The sequence below is a fragment of the Bos javanicus genome, chromosome 7 (genome assembly GCF_032452875.1).
Source record: "Bos javanicus breed banteng chromosome 7, ARS-OSU_banteng_1.0, whole genome shotgun sequence".
Classification (NCBI taxonomy): domain Eukaryota; kingdom Metazoa; phylum Chordata; class Mammalia; order Artiodactyla; family Bovidae; genus Bos; species Bos javanicus.
The window spans coordinates 45,736,981-45,752,041 of record NC_083874.1 but is presented as its reverse complement, the minus strand read 5'-3'; the positions used below and the strand labels follow the sequence as shown (position 1 = coordinate 45,752,041).

The 15,061-nt window shown below is 38.0% G+C and overlaps 1 protein-coding gene across 3 annotated transcripts in view; it reads right to left on the bottom strand.

The window, feature by feature from the left end:
* SEC24A (SEC24 homolog A, COPII coat complex component) overlaps positions 1-15,061 on the bottom strand; it is a 74,702-nt gene that overhangs the window by 11,157 nt on the left and 48,484 nt on the right. For 2 of the 3 annotated variants that reach the window (XM_061423528.1, XM_061423529.1), the window contains 4 exons: positions 13,792-13,998; positions 12,420-12,540; positions 11,955-12,113; positions 5,620-5,793 (listed from right to left, as the gene is read on the bottom strand). In XM_061423528.1, coding sequence (XP_061279512.1) covers positions 5,620-5,793; positions 11,955-12,113; positions 12,420-12,540; positions 13,792-13,998 — 661 coding nt within the window. The other variant, XM_061423530.1, reaches the window with a different exon arrangement.

Genomic DNA, 15,061 nt, shown 5'->3' with positions numbered 1-15,061 from the left:
AGTAATTCGGAAAAGTATCAAAGCAAACTCTAAAGCATTACTTTTTTTTACTACAAATTTTTTTTCAAAGTACCACTGAAAAGACAATAGAAATCATATCCAAATGATGGTAACATGCTAGCTTCTTAAGGATTTCTTTTCTGAATTTTTTGATTACTTTATCCTTTTTTGTAAAAGCGATTTTGGTAAAATATATATCATGTAAGAAACCACTACTGCAGGATATGTTCTACGGTCTGTTTTGATATTCAAACTCCAGAGAAATTTTATACTGTTCTTTTAATCACAGGAAAAAAAAATCAAATCCGCTAAAGATACTCAGTTTGTCAAATTAAAAATAAAGTTTTCATTTAAAAAAAAAATCAACAGTCACAATACTTCCTAGAAAACATTAGGAATAACCTAAACTAATAACTAATACAGTAAGTATATTAAAAAGATATCCAACATTATTTATTACAGAAACATGAAATAAAACTAAAAGTGATACATTATACTTTATTAGAAGAGCATAACAAACAAAAAAACCTCAAACCAAAAATAATAAGCAAAAACTAAACAGATAATAGTAAATGCTGGTGAGAATGCACAGCAGCTGGAACTCTCATACACTCTGAGCACAAAATGGTACAGCTGCTTAGGAAACAGTTTGGCACGTTCTTAAAAAGTTAGACATAAGCTCACCATACAACCCAGACTCCCATCAAAAACACTGAAAAGTATTCACCGAAGTGAAATTATAATTTATGCTCACACAAAAATCTGTATGCAAATGTTTATAAGGGCTATATTTGAAATTACCAAAAACTGGAACAACTCAAATGTACCTAAACTAGGAGATAAATAAATGACCTGGGTACAATGGAATATTATTTAGGAATAAAAAGAAACAAACTACTGGTAAATGAAACAACTTGGATGAATTTTAAATCCACTGTGTTAAGTGAAAGAGCCAGATATAAAAGGTTTACCTACTGTATGATTCTATTCGTAAAACATTTTTGCAAAGGCAAAAGTATAGGGTCAGAAAACAGATAAATAGTTGCTAGGATCTGGGGATGGGAGAGAGCTGACTATAAAAACACAGGGACATGTTGGGGGAAATGGAACAGATTCTGATACTTAAATAGTCAAAACTTGTGGAACTGTAACTTCCCTGGTGGCTCAGATGGTAAAGAATATGCCTGCAATGTAGGAGAAAGTGTAAAAGTTGCTCAGTTGTGTCCAACTCTTTGCAAACCCATAGACTGTAGCCCACCAGGCTCCTCTGTCCATGGAATTCACCAGGCAAGAATACTGGAGTGGGTTGCCAGGCCCTTCTCAAGGGGATCCTCTGGAGCTAGGGATCGAACCCAGGTCTCTCGTGTTGTGGGCAGATTCTTTACTGTTTGAATTACCGAGTAAGCCGGGTTCAACCCCTGGGTGGGCAAGATCCCCTGGAGAAGGGAATGGTAACCCACTCCAGTATTCTTGCCTGGAGAATCCCATGGACAGAGGAGTCTGACAGGCTATAGTCTAATGGGTCACAAAGTAAGTATATCTCTATGTGTGTAATAGCTGTCATTGCCAATATGATAGGCTTAAACATGTTAGTTATCAATGTTTTTATCTAGAATAGAAGCACTAAATAATGTTACCCTTTTAGACGGGTATTCAGTTCAGTTCAGTCGCTCGGTCATTTCCAACTCTTTGCGACCCCATGAACCGCAGCACGCCAGGCCTCCCTGTCCATCACCAACTCCTGGAGTCTACCCAAACTCATGTCCATTGAGCTGGTGATGCCATCCAATCATCTCATCTTTGGGTGTCCCCTTCTCCTTCTGCCCCGAATCCTTCCCAGCATCAGGGTCTTTTCCAATGAGTCAGCTCTTTGCATCAGGTGGCCAAAGTACTGGAGTTTCAGCTTCAACATCAGTCCTTCCAATGAACACCCAGGACTGATTTCCTTTAGGATGGACTGGTTGGATCTCCTTGCAGTCCAAGGGACTCGCAAGAGTCTTCTCCAACACCATAGTTCAAAAGCATCAACTCTTCAGCACTCAGCTTTCTTTATAGTCCAATTCTCACATTCATATATGACTACTGGAAAAACCATAGCCCTGACTAGACGGACCTTTGTTGACAAAGTAATGTCTCTGCTTTTTAATATGCTGTCTAGGTTGGCCATAACTTTCCTTCCAAGCAGTAAGCGTTTTTTAATTTCATGGCTGCAATCACCATCTACAGTGATTTTGGAGCCCAGAAAAATAAAATCTGGCACTGTTTCCACTGTTTCCCCGTCTATTTGCCATGAAGTGATGAGACCAGATGCCATGATCTTAGTTTTCTGAATGTTGAGCTTTAAGCCAACTTTTTCCCTCTCCTATTTCACTTTCATCAAGAGGCTCTTTAGTTCTTCTTTGCTTTCTGTCATAAGGGTGGTATCATCTGCATATCTCAGGTTACTGATATTTCTCCTGGAAATCCTGATTCCAGCTTGTGCTTCATCCAGCCCAGCGTTTCTCACGACATACTCTGCATATAAGTTAAATAAGCAGGGTGACAACATACAGCTTTGACGTACTCTTTTTTCCTATTTGGAACCAGTCTGTTGTTCCATGTCCGGTTCTAACTGTTGCTTCCTGACCTGCATATAGGTTTCTCAAGAGGCAGGTCAGGTGGTCTGGTATTCCCATCTCTTTCAGAATTTTCCAGTTTACTGTGATCCACAGTCAAAGGCTTTGGCATAGTCAATAAAGCAGAAATAGATGTTTTTCTGGAAATCTCTTCCTTTTTCCATGATCCAGTGGATGTTGGCAATTTGATCTCTGGTTCCTCTGCCTTTTCTAAAACCAGCTTGAACATCTGGAAGTTTACAGTTCACGTATTGCTGAAGTCTGGCTTGGAGAATTTTGAGCATTACTTTACTAGTGTGTGAGATGAGTCCAATTGTGCGGTAGTTTGAGCATTCTTTGACATTGCCTTTCTTTGGGATTGGAATGAAAACTGACCTTTTCCAGTCCTGTGGCCACTGCTGAGTTTTCCAAATTTGCTGACATATTGAGTGCAGCACTTTCACAGCATCATCTTTTAGGATTTGAAATTGCTCAACTGGAATCCCATCACCTCCACTAACTTCGTTCATAGTGATGCTTCCTAAGGCCCACTTGACTTCACATTCCAGGGTGTCTGGCTCTAGGTCAGTGATCACACCATCGTGAGTATCTGGGTCGTGAAGATCTTTTTGTACAGGTCTTCTGTGTATTCTTGCCACCTCTTGTTAATATCTTCTGCTTCTGTTAGGTCCATATCATTTCTGTCCTTTATCGAGCCCATCTTTTCACGAAATGTTCCCTTGGTATCTCTAATTTTCTTGAAGAGATCTCTAGTCTTTCCCATTCTACTGTTTTCCTCTATTTCTTTGCATTGATTGCTGAGGAGGGCTTTCTTATCTCTCCTTGCTGTTCTTTGGAACTCTGCATTCAGATGTTTATATCTTTCCTTTTCTCCTTTGCTTTTTGCTTCTCTTCTTTTCACAGCTATTTGTAAGGCCTTCCCAGACAGCCATTTTACTTTTGTGCATTTCTTTTTCTTGGGGATGGTCTTGATCCCTGTCTCCTGTATAGTGTCGCGAACTTCTGTCTATAGTTCATCAGGCACTCTGTCTATCAGATCTAGTCCCTGAAATCTATTTCTCACTTCCATTGTATAATCATAAGGGATTTGATTAAGGTCGTACCTGAATGGTCTAGTGGTTATCCCCACTTTCTTCAATTTAAGTCTGAATTTGGCAATAAGCAATTCATGATCTGAGTCACAGTCAGCTCTCAGTCTTGTTTTTGCTGAATGTATATCAAAAAGATAGGACACTGAAAGATGAACTCCCCAGGTCAGTAGGTGCCCAATATGCTACTGGAGATCAGTGGAGAAGTAACTCCAGAAAGAATGAAGGGATGGAGCCAAAGCAAAAACAACACCTAGGTGTCAATGGGACTGGTGATAGAAGCAAGGTGCGATGCTATAAAGAGCAATACTTCATAGGAACCTGGAATGTTAGGTCCATGAATCAAGGCAAATTGGAAGTGGTCAAACAGGAGATGGCAAGAGTGAACGTTGACATTCTAGGAATCAGCAAACTAAAACGGACTAGTTGCGTGAATTTAACTCCAATGACCATTATATCTACTACTGTGGGCAGGAATCCCTTAGAAGAAATGGAGTAGCCATCATAGTCAAAAAAAGAGTCGGAAATGCAGTACTTGGATGCAATCTCAAAAACGACAGAATGATCTCTGTTCGTTTCCAAGGCAAACCATTCAATATCACGGTAATCCAAGACTATGCCCCAACCAGTAACGCTGAAGAAGCTGAAGCTGAACGGTTCTATGAAGACCTACAAGACCTTTCAGAACTAACACCCAAAAAAGATGTCCTTTTCATTACAGGGGACTGGAATGCAAAAGTAGGAAGTCAAGAAACACCTGGAGTAACAGGCAAATTTGGCCTTGGAGTACAGAATGAAGCAGGGCAAAGGCTAATAGAGTTTTGCCAAGAGAATACACTGGTCATAGTCAGGTATTACTTCTCTTTAAAAGTAATTTGTGGAACTATACATTAAAACAGTAGATTTTACCTAGTTCCATTATATATTAGGGTTTTTTTTTAACATGTTAAGAAAAATCAATGAGAAAAAGGACTGGGAATTTTTTTGTCAAATAAAAAATAATATCTACATTCAGAAATCTATCTTAGTTTTATGGTATGCAATATTATTATAATCATAGTACAAAAAGTGGACTTCTCTAATACTAATAGTTTTTATTAAAATATCTATTATACACTTTTTATAGATTTTGGCAGGGCTGTAAAAATCAGTAGACACAACACAGTAACACTTTTCAAAACTTTTTTAAGGAGACAAAACAGAATTAAGGTGAGAGTTGTGAATCTTTAAAATAATAAAATAAATTTAACCAGCCTTCACATCATCTTTTGGACAAAATACATATAAATTAATTAGTACTAGACAAATTATACCCTTAAAAACTGTTTATCTTGCATTTGAATTCCTTCAAGACTTAACTCAAATGTTACCCTCTGTGAGAACTTTCCTGGAAACCCTATCTTAAGAGACCATCACCTCTCAGCACCTTTTAAACACTTTACCAGCTTTGTTTCTCATTAACTAATGTCATTGTATAACAAATTATTATTTTACTGATGTATCCTTTTTATTGTTTGTCTCCCATACTAGAATAAGGACTATGAGAAAAAGGGTTTTAAATCAGTTTGACTGTTGTGTTATCATAACATATTTCAGACACTAAGTAGACTCTTAATAAATATCTGTTAAATGCAATGCTTGAAAAATTAAACACCAAATATCTTAGCTTTATCAAGAATAACAAAAAGCCTCTTAAGATTAAGAACACTTTTTTGGCTTAACAGAAATGGTAATTTCTTCCAAAGAAAACGGATTTTACCACAAGCCATAGACTACAGTGGCCAATTCAAAAATCTTACCTTTGCTCCATCATTGTGCTTAGAGTTAACAATACTGTATTTTAGACATAATTTTGTTAAAAGGATAGATCTCATGTTATGTGTTTTTGCCACAATAAAACAAACAGAAAAGATTACCTTTGCTGGATGTATACAAGAGTGCTGACTGAAAGGAAACCAGTTGAGTGTCAGTAAGACTTTCTTCCACTGACATCTGTACTGCATAGCCAGCATCTGGGTTTACATTGGGCAAAGACAGCAAGTCTGTTGACCGAACAAAGAAGTTCCCATGGAAAGTATGAATGGAAAGACCTAGAAAAGAAAAAGGTGTCAAAACAATTTACATACACCTACATATAGATACAGTTTAGATGTGATATTGTGGTTTATAAAAAAATAAATACTCAGTCTTCACCCATTCCAGGCACACAGCTCATAAAACCTTTAGAATTCCCTAAGTGTTAAAGATTATAAAGTTGTCTTTTACTATGGTAACTAGGTGACTTCTGGAAAGGAACTAGGTAACCTAGTGATGGGGTCTGGCTACCAGATTCAACCATTTGATTATAGAGGATTAGAACTTTCAGTTTGACATTCTCCCCACCCCCACCCCACTCAGTACCTCCAGGGAGGAGAGAGGTGCTTGAGAGTGAATTAATCAGTCCTGACTATGTAATGAAGCCCCATAAAACCCAAAAGGACAGGGTCATTAAGAAAGCTTTGGGATTGTGAATACATGGAAATTTGGGAAGAATGAACACGTATATATGGAATTTAGAAAGATGGTAACGATAACCCTGTATACAAGACAGCAAAAGAGACACTGATGTATAGAACAGGCTTATGGACTCTGTGGGAGAGGGAGAGGGTGGGAAGATTTGGGAGAATGGCATTGAAACATGTGAAATGTCATGTATGAAACGAGATGCCAGTCCAGGTTCAATGCACGATGCTGGATGCTTGGGGCTGGTGCACTGGGACGACCCAGAGGGATGGTATGGGGAGGGTGGAAGGAGGAGGGTTCAGGATGGGGAACACATGTATACCTGTGGTGGATTCATTTTGATATTTGGCAAAACTAATACAATTATGTAAGGTTTAAAAATAAAATAAAATTAATTAAAAAAAATAAAAGGAAAAAAAATAAATAAAAAATAAAAAAAAATAAAAGAGAGAGGAAGCAAGCTCCAGAAACTCCAGGCCGCCACACCCTTTTCCTTTCCTCATATCTTGCTCTATGCATCCTGTCTCTTTTTTTGTTGTTGAGTTATATCCTTTTAAAATAAACTGGTAATCTTTACTCAGCTATTAAAAAGAATGCATTTGAATCAGTTCTAATGCGGTGGATGAATCTAGAGCCTATTATACAAAGTGAAGTAAGTCAGAAAGAAAAACGCCAATACAGCATATTAATGCATATATATGGAATTTAGAAAGATGGTAACGATGACCCTATATGCAAGACAGCAAAAGAGACACAGATATAAAGAACAGTCTTTTGGACTCTGTGGGAGAAGGCAAGGGTGGGATGATTTGAGAGAATAGCATTGAAACATGTATATTTTCATATGTGAAATAGATTGCCAGTCCAGGTTCAATGCATGAGACAGGGTGCTCAGGGCTGGTGCCCTGGGATGACTCTGAAGGGAGGGAGGTGGAAGAGGGCTTCAGGATGCGGAACACATGTACACCCATGGCTGATTCATGTCAATGTATGGCAAAAACCACTACAATATTATACAATAATTGGCCTCCAATTAAAATAAATAAATGAATTTTTAAAAATTAAATAAAATAAACTGGTAATCTAGGAAGTACAATGTTTCTTCTGAGTTCTATAAGTCACTCTAGCCAATAATTTCAACCAAAGGAGGGATTTGCTGGAATTTCCAGTCTATAGCCAGAAGCATAGGTAACAAATTGGACTCACAACTGGCTTCTGAAATGTGGTGGTATGGTGTGTGGGGAGGCAGTCTTGTGAGACTGAACCCTTAATCTGTGGGATCTGATGATATCTCTAGGTAAGCAATGCCAGAACTGAGTTAATTGCTTGGTGGTATGGGGAAAACCCACACACTGACACTGGAAACAATCATATTAAATAATACACAGTAGTTAGTAAGAATGAGGATGGGATAAAAGATAACTTCTTAAATAAATTCAAATTTTCAAAATAACTTTTTTCAATAATGAGTTGACAATATCTTCCAAAATGCTAAATGGGTATTTACTTTAACCATAGTAATTCCATTACAAAGAATTTATTCTACAGATACAATCATTCAAGTTCCAAATTTATATGTGCAAAAAATTAAGCATTACTGTTTGTGTCATAACAAAAAGAAAAATCACAATAATCTTTAATGCCAATCAGTAGGAAAACAGTGATATTTACAACAGTTAGAACTGAACATAGAACAACAGACTGGTTCCAAATAGGAAAAGGAGTACATCAAGGCTGTATATTGTCACCCTGCTTCTTTAATAGGCAGAGTACATCATGAGAAACGCTGGGCTGCAAGAAGTACAAGCTGGAATCAAGATTGTCGGGAGAAATATCAATAATCTCCGATATGCAGATGACACCACCCTTATGGCAGAAAGTGAAGAGGAACTAAAAAGCCTCTTGATGAAAGTGAAAGAGGAGAGTGAAAAAGTTGGCTTAAAGCTCAACATTCAGAAAATGAAGATCATGGCATCTGGTCCCATCACTTCATGGGAAATAGATGGGGAAACAGTGGAAACAGTGCCAGACTTCATTTTTCGGGGCTCCAAAATCACTGCAGATGGTGATTGCAGCCATGAAATTAAAAGATGCTTACTTCTTGGAAGGAAAGTTATGACCAACTAAGATAGCATATTAAAAAGCAGAGATATTACTTTGTCAACAAAGGTCCGCCTACTCGAAGCTATGATTTTTCCAGTGGTCATGTACGGATGTGAGAGCTGGACTATGAAGAAAGCTGAACGCCGAAGAACTGATGCTTTTGAACTGTGGTGCTGGAGAAGACTCTTGAGAGTCCCTTGGACTCCAAGGAGATCCAACCAGTCCATCCTAAAGGAGACCAGTCCTGAGTGTTCATTGGAAGGGCTGATGCTGAGGCTGAAACTCCAATACTTTGGCCACCTGATGCGAAGAGCTGACTCATTGGAAAAGACCCTGATGCTGGGAGGGATTTGGGGCAGGAGGAGAAGGGGACGACAGAGGATGAGATGGCTGGATGGCATCATTGACTAGATGCACATGAGTTTGGGTGAACTCCAGGAGTTGGTGATGGACAGGGAGGCCTGGTGTACTGCGATTCATGGGGTCGCAAAGAGTCAGACACGACTGAGTGACTGAACTGAACTGAAATACTAGTTAGAAGTTAAAATACATGAGATTTTTAAAAGAGCATGAGATAGATCTACATAATTAATATTAACAGATCTTCAAGACTTGCTGAAAACATGTACAATCTTATTTATGCTACTGCATTATACTATTTTCCATGAAGCAGTATATATGTATGTAAGTGTATAGAAAAAGTAACACAGCAATGTGGTTATAATAACATAAAGCTGGAGAGAAAGTGAAATGACACACAGTATCAACACACACAGTTGATACAAAAGGACTAGCTCCATCAATAATGTTTTCATTTTTTATAATAACAGGTATATATTTTGCTTGCGAAGTAAAAACCAACTTTGCAACAGTAATTAGAAAAAAAGGAAGCATGTAGATCTGTATATATAAAAACAGAAAGCATGTACAAAAAAAGAAGCCAGATGTGAACCTCACTGCTTTTACTTGAAGGTGAAAATTTATACCCAGGTTTATATATGCATGGGAAAACTTTTCAAGAGCATATGAGAAATTCTAAGGCAGACTATACTGGCTTAATTTCTCATTTTATATCTTTTTGTACTGTACCTTTTTTTGGTAGCTTTACCAAAAGCATTTTATTTCATGTGAAACAAAATTTATCATTAAAAAAGAGAAATCTAAGCAAATTAACCACAAAGATACAGTAAATTAAGCATTGTAAAAAGAAAGCATAGGTTGGTTTGTATGCCCAAGCTTTTTATGCAAGGTTAGGTACATATACAACAGCTTCTGTCCTGCCAAGCAGAAAAAGTCATAAAAGCACTTCTGGGATGTACATTTCCCTTAATTTAGAGCCAGTATCTGCTGAAATAATATCAGAGGTCCTTCAATCTTGGATAGGATACAAGTAGGCCCTTTAAAACATAAATGCTAAACAGTTAGAATTAAGAAGCAAGTTCAACAAGGGTGCGGGACATAAGATCAATATGCAAAGGATTAATTATCCTTACAGTAGAAAAAATTTTTAAATAATTCTATTTGAAATATGACAGAAAAAATATTTAGGAATAAATTTAACAAAAGAAACAAAACCTACATTCTAAAAACTACAACATATTGTTGAAAAAATTAAAGAACAGATATATCATGTTTTTGGATGGGAAGACTTATTGTTAAGATGTCAATATTCCCTCCAATTTCAGTTCAGTTCAGTTGCTCAGTTGTGTCCGACTCTTTGCGACTCCACGAACAGCAGCACGTCAGGCCTCCCTGTCCATCACCAGCTCCCAGAGTCCACCCAAACCCAAGCCCATTGAGTCGGTGATGCCATCCAACCATCCCATCCTCTGTCGTCTCCTTCTCCTCCTGCCCTCAATCTTTCCCAGCATCAGGGTCTTTTCCAGTGAGTCAGCTCTTTGCAACAGGTGGCCAAAGTATTGGAGTTTCAGCTTCAACATCAGTCCTTCCAATGAACACCCAGGACTGATTTCCTTTACGATGGACTGGCTGGATCTCCTTGCAGTCCAAGGGACTTGCAAGAGTCTTCTCCAACACCACAGTTCAAAAGCATCAATTCTTTGGTGCTCAGCTTTCTTTATAGTCCAATTCTCACATCCATACATGACTACTGGAAAAATCATAGCCCTGACTAGACGGACCTTTGTTGACAAAGTAATGTCTCTGCTTTTTTATATGCTGTCTAGGTTGGTCATAACTTTCCTTCCAAGGAGTAAGCATCTTTAAAGTTCATGGCTGCAATCACCATTTCCAGTGATTTTGGAGCCCAGAAAAATAAAGTCAGCCACTGTTTCCACTGTTTCCCCATCTATTTGCCATGAAGTGATGGGACTGGATACCATGATCTTAGTTTTCTGAATGTTGAGCTTTAAGCCAACTTTTTCCCTCTCCTCTTTCACTTTCATCAAGGGGCTCTTTAGTTCTTCTTCCCTCCAATTTATCTACCTATTAAATGAAAGCTCTATCAAATACCAGCTGGCTTCTTTGCAGAAACTGACAAGATGAATGTGAGAGGACTCATACTTCCTAATTTCAAACTTACTACAAAGTCACAATAGTCAAGAAAGTTTGGTACTGGCATAAGACAGACATATAGATTAAAAGAATAAAATTCAGAATCCAGAAATAAACCCTCACATTTATGATCAACTAATTTTCAACAAAGGGACACAGACGACAAGACAATTCAATAGGGAGAGAACAGTATTTTTTAATAAATAGTGCTGGGAGAACTATATCCACATGCAAAAGTATGAAGTCAAAAACCTACCTCATCAGAAACAAAAATTAATTAAAAATAAATCAAGGACTTAAACGTAAGAATTATAACTATAAAAATCTTAGAAGACAACATATGTATAAAATGTTCATGACTCTGGATTAAGCAGTCAGTGGTTTACTGCTACGATGTGAAAGTGAAAGCCGCTCAGTCGTGACTGACTCTTTGTGACCCCATTGACTATATAGTCCATGGAATTCTCCAGGCCAGAATACTGGAGTGGGTAGCCATTCCCTTCTCCAGAGGATCTTCCCAACCCAGGGATCGAACCCAATCTCCCGACTGCAGATGGATTCTTTATCAGCTGAGCCACCAGGGAAGGCCAAGAATATTGGAGTAAGGGTACTATCCCTTCTCCGGCAGATCTTCCCAGGCTGAGCTATCTATGATACCAAAAGTACAAATGAAAAATGAAAAAAGATGATTAATGGGACATCACCAAAATTAAAAATAATTGTGCCTCAAAGGGTACCATTAAGAAAATGAAAAAGGATGGACTTCCCTGGTAGTCCTGTGATTAACAATCCGCGTGCAAATGCAGGGGATACCAGTTCAACTCCTGGGCTGGGAAGACCCTACATGCCATGGAGCAGCTAAGCCCATGAGCCATAACTACTGAGCCAGCACTCAGAACATGCAAGCTACAACTACTGAAGCCCTCAGCACCTAGAGCCTGTGCTCTGCAACAAGAGAAGCCACTGCAATGAGAAGCGCATGCACTGCAACAAGGAGTAACCCCTGCTTGCCACATCAAAGAAAGCCCAAGTGCAGCAATAAAGACCCAGAACAGCCAAAAATAAATAAAGATAATTTAAAACAAAACTCCATTTATGCCTTCATAAATGTTAAAAAAAAAAAGTGCCCCACCTTTGGTACACCGAATTCTCATGACTGCCTCAAAACCAATCTTCCGAGTGAGGTATCTCTGTAGTTCCTTCTCCAATTTCTGTACTTGGACTGGGTTGTGTTGATGGTGGTAAGAGGGATAATAATAGACACTACCTGCTGAATACCGAGAAATACAACCTGAAAGAAAACACAAAATCCTTTTAAATTCTACCGTTACCTACTATTACTAACACAAAGTAACTACAAGCATTTGAACTGACCTTTCTTTACCTTCCAAGACATTGTCAAAAAAGAATTCATTCCTTTAAACAGTAATAAAGACATTTCTCTATTATAAATGTTCAGAGAAGAAGACTACAAGGTTAATTATAAACTAAACTGCCTTCCCAAGGGAATAAGAATTCCTTCACTTTGTCATCTATATCATCATAAAAATACCGTTTTGACTTTCACCTGGAAAAATAATCACTAGGAAGAACTTACCCAGAGAAGCCAAATCAGAATACTGTCCACTGAGAAGGAATAAGTCAACAGCTACCTGCTGACCAGAACAGTCCAAGGCTAATTTCTTATAGAAGTCAGTTGATGGCGTCAAGTGAATTTCCTATTAATAAATTACAAAGAGAAAAAATTTTAAATCATTAAATTGTCATAAAATTTATATATCGTTTCATACATACCACTGAGGTGACACCAGAGATGGAGGTTCGACCCCTGCATCAGGAAGAGCCCCTGGAGGAGGAAATGGTAACCCACTCCAGTACTCTTGCTGGGAAAATTCCATGGACAAAAGAGCCTGGCGGGCTACTGTCCATGGAGTTGCAAAGAGTTGGACACGATTGAGTGACTGAGCGCGCACACACACCCCCCATATATACTGAGGGTTAACAATTATCTTTGAACATTCTATAAAATCCTTTATGTTTTGTAATATTTTCTCTTTTTTTCAGTAAGAAACATGTCCTGCTTAAGAATTTTCTATTTTGCTTTACTTTTAAAAAGGAATATACCTATTATACTTATTTTGATACTCTTTTAAATGCTTAATGCTGGAACTTCTAAACAATTCATATGTAATACTTTTCATTTATCATAAGAGATAAGTACGATTGATATTTTCACTTTATAAATATAAGGAAACAGAGGGGCAAAGTAATTAAGTAACTATTCAAGCTCACACATTTAAAAAGCAATGAAACTTAGGCAGACTTATTCCAAAGCTGACACCTTTAATCATTATAATAAATGGCCACATTCTCATCTTTTGAGAAATATGTATCTTAAAATAAGTTTATACACACAAGGTGCTCAAAAACAATTCAGGATAGTCAATATAACAAACCATGACTAATTTTACTCATCATACAGGTTCTACCTTGTCCCTAGCAAGCATATTCTCTTAGTTTCCCTGACTTTCTCATCAAAGGCAGGTGGCACTGCTGCTGCTAATTAGTTGCTAAATCGTGTCCAACTCTTTGTGACCCCATGGACCATAGGCTCCTCTATCCATAGGATTTCCCAGACAAGAATACTGTAGTGGGCTGCCATTCCTTCTCTAGGGGATCTCCCTGACCCACACTGAATCCACATCTCCTGCACTGGCAGGCGGATTCTTTTACCACTGAGCCACCTGGGAAGCCACACGCAAATTTGCTAGTGGTCTGCTAAAGATCTAACATAAGGTAAGAGTGAATCAGATAGAAAATACTGAAATAGAAATGACTACATAAAAGAGAAATGATTATTCATTTCCTTATATTCCCTGTTTTTCATAACTGAAAAATAAAATAATCTCTACAGTCAAAGGGACAAAACACCAGCATAAATCTTATTATACACTTAATGACTTTCTAACCTTAGCAGATGACCTTTGGTTGGGTTCCTCTCGAGGTTTCAGGGCTCCCACTCCAAGAGTTGGGAGTTGTGTTTGAAAAACAGACATTCGACCACCAGTTGGGGACATCAACTTAAAGGCAGCCTGAAGAGCTGGACCCAAGGCACTCTGAGTCTCCAAGGTCTTGGTGAACATTTGCGGCAAAGTTTTCAGTAAATCTTGGACGAGCTTGTGAAATAAAGCAAGAAAACTCAAGAGTGTTACAATAAAAAAAATTTTTTTCCACAATAAGCCAGTAAGTGATACAATAGACAGGACATTGAGTCATGATGATGGTCAGAGAATCTACAGACAGTACAGTAAACAATGAAGTTGGTCAAATGACAAGAAAGCCATTTTAAGTCAACATTATAAATTGGCAAGCAAGACAAATCAAAATTGGGGCCTTACAGTTCTTGCACATGCAGTAGTCCAGCAAGACTATAAGTCCAAAATATATCCAAAAGAACCATCACAGTTTAGAGATGTGACATATTTAAATGCCATGGAATATGGCCTTCTCAATCACCTCTATACACTTTATTCTTTTCGGTTCCAAAGTGTATTTAACTCTTCCCTATTGCAAAATCTAAGATAGCCAGTAAATTTGCCAACTAATGATATTACTACAAAAGAAAAACAAAACAAAAAACAACTACCTCTTCAGGTTAGGTTGTACAAATAAAGAGAGTTAATGGGAAAAAAATACTTTGCACTATGGCAAAGTCACCATTGCCAACAGCTGAGACCATAGACTTGCTAGTTAAAATGTTACCCCTATGGCATATATGCATGTACAGGGTAGACAACATCCCCCCTTCAGACACATTCTGTTCACCTCTCACTGTATTATGTCATGGCAATTTCCAGGCAGGTAATAAGAGTTTCTTCTGAACTGACCTCAATGACACTCTGTGAATCAGAAAAGCAAAGGGCACTGAAAGCAGCCTAAAGTGCTTCTACGTAGTGACCAGAAGCTTATCTCAGCAACCCTCCCAATTTCCCAAATGGCTGGCAAGGCAGGCTTCCTGCATCTTATCCTCCTTTATGGAACAGACTTATCTTCCACCCTATCACAAACTGATATATTAAACTTAAAAGCAATCAGTTTAAGGGCAAACTCAAAAGCTGTTCATCTGATGAATTTAAACTAATTGCAAATATAAAACGCTACACATCCTAGAAATGTCACAGAAAGAAGCAAAATTCTACATAAGTTCATTTAAAAAATACATTCCTTCAACATTTCAAT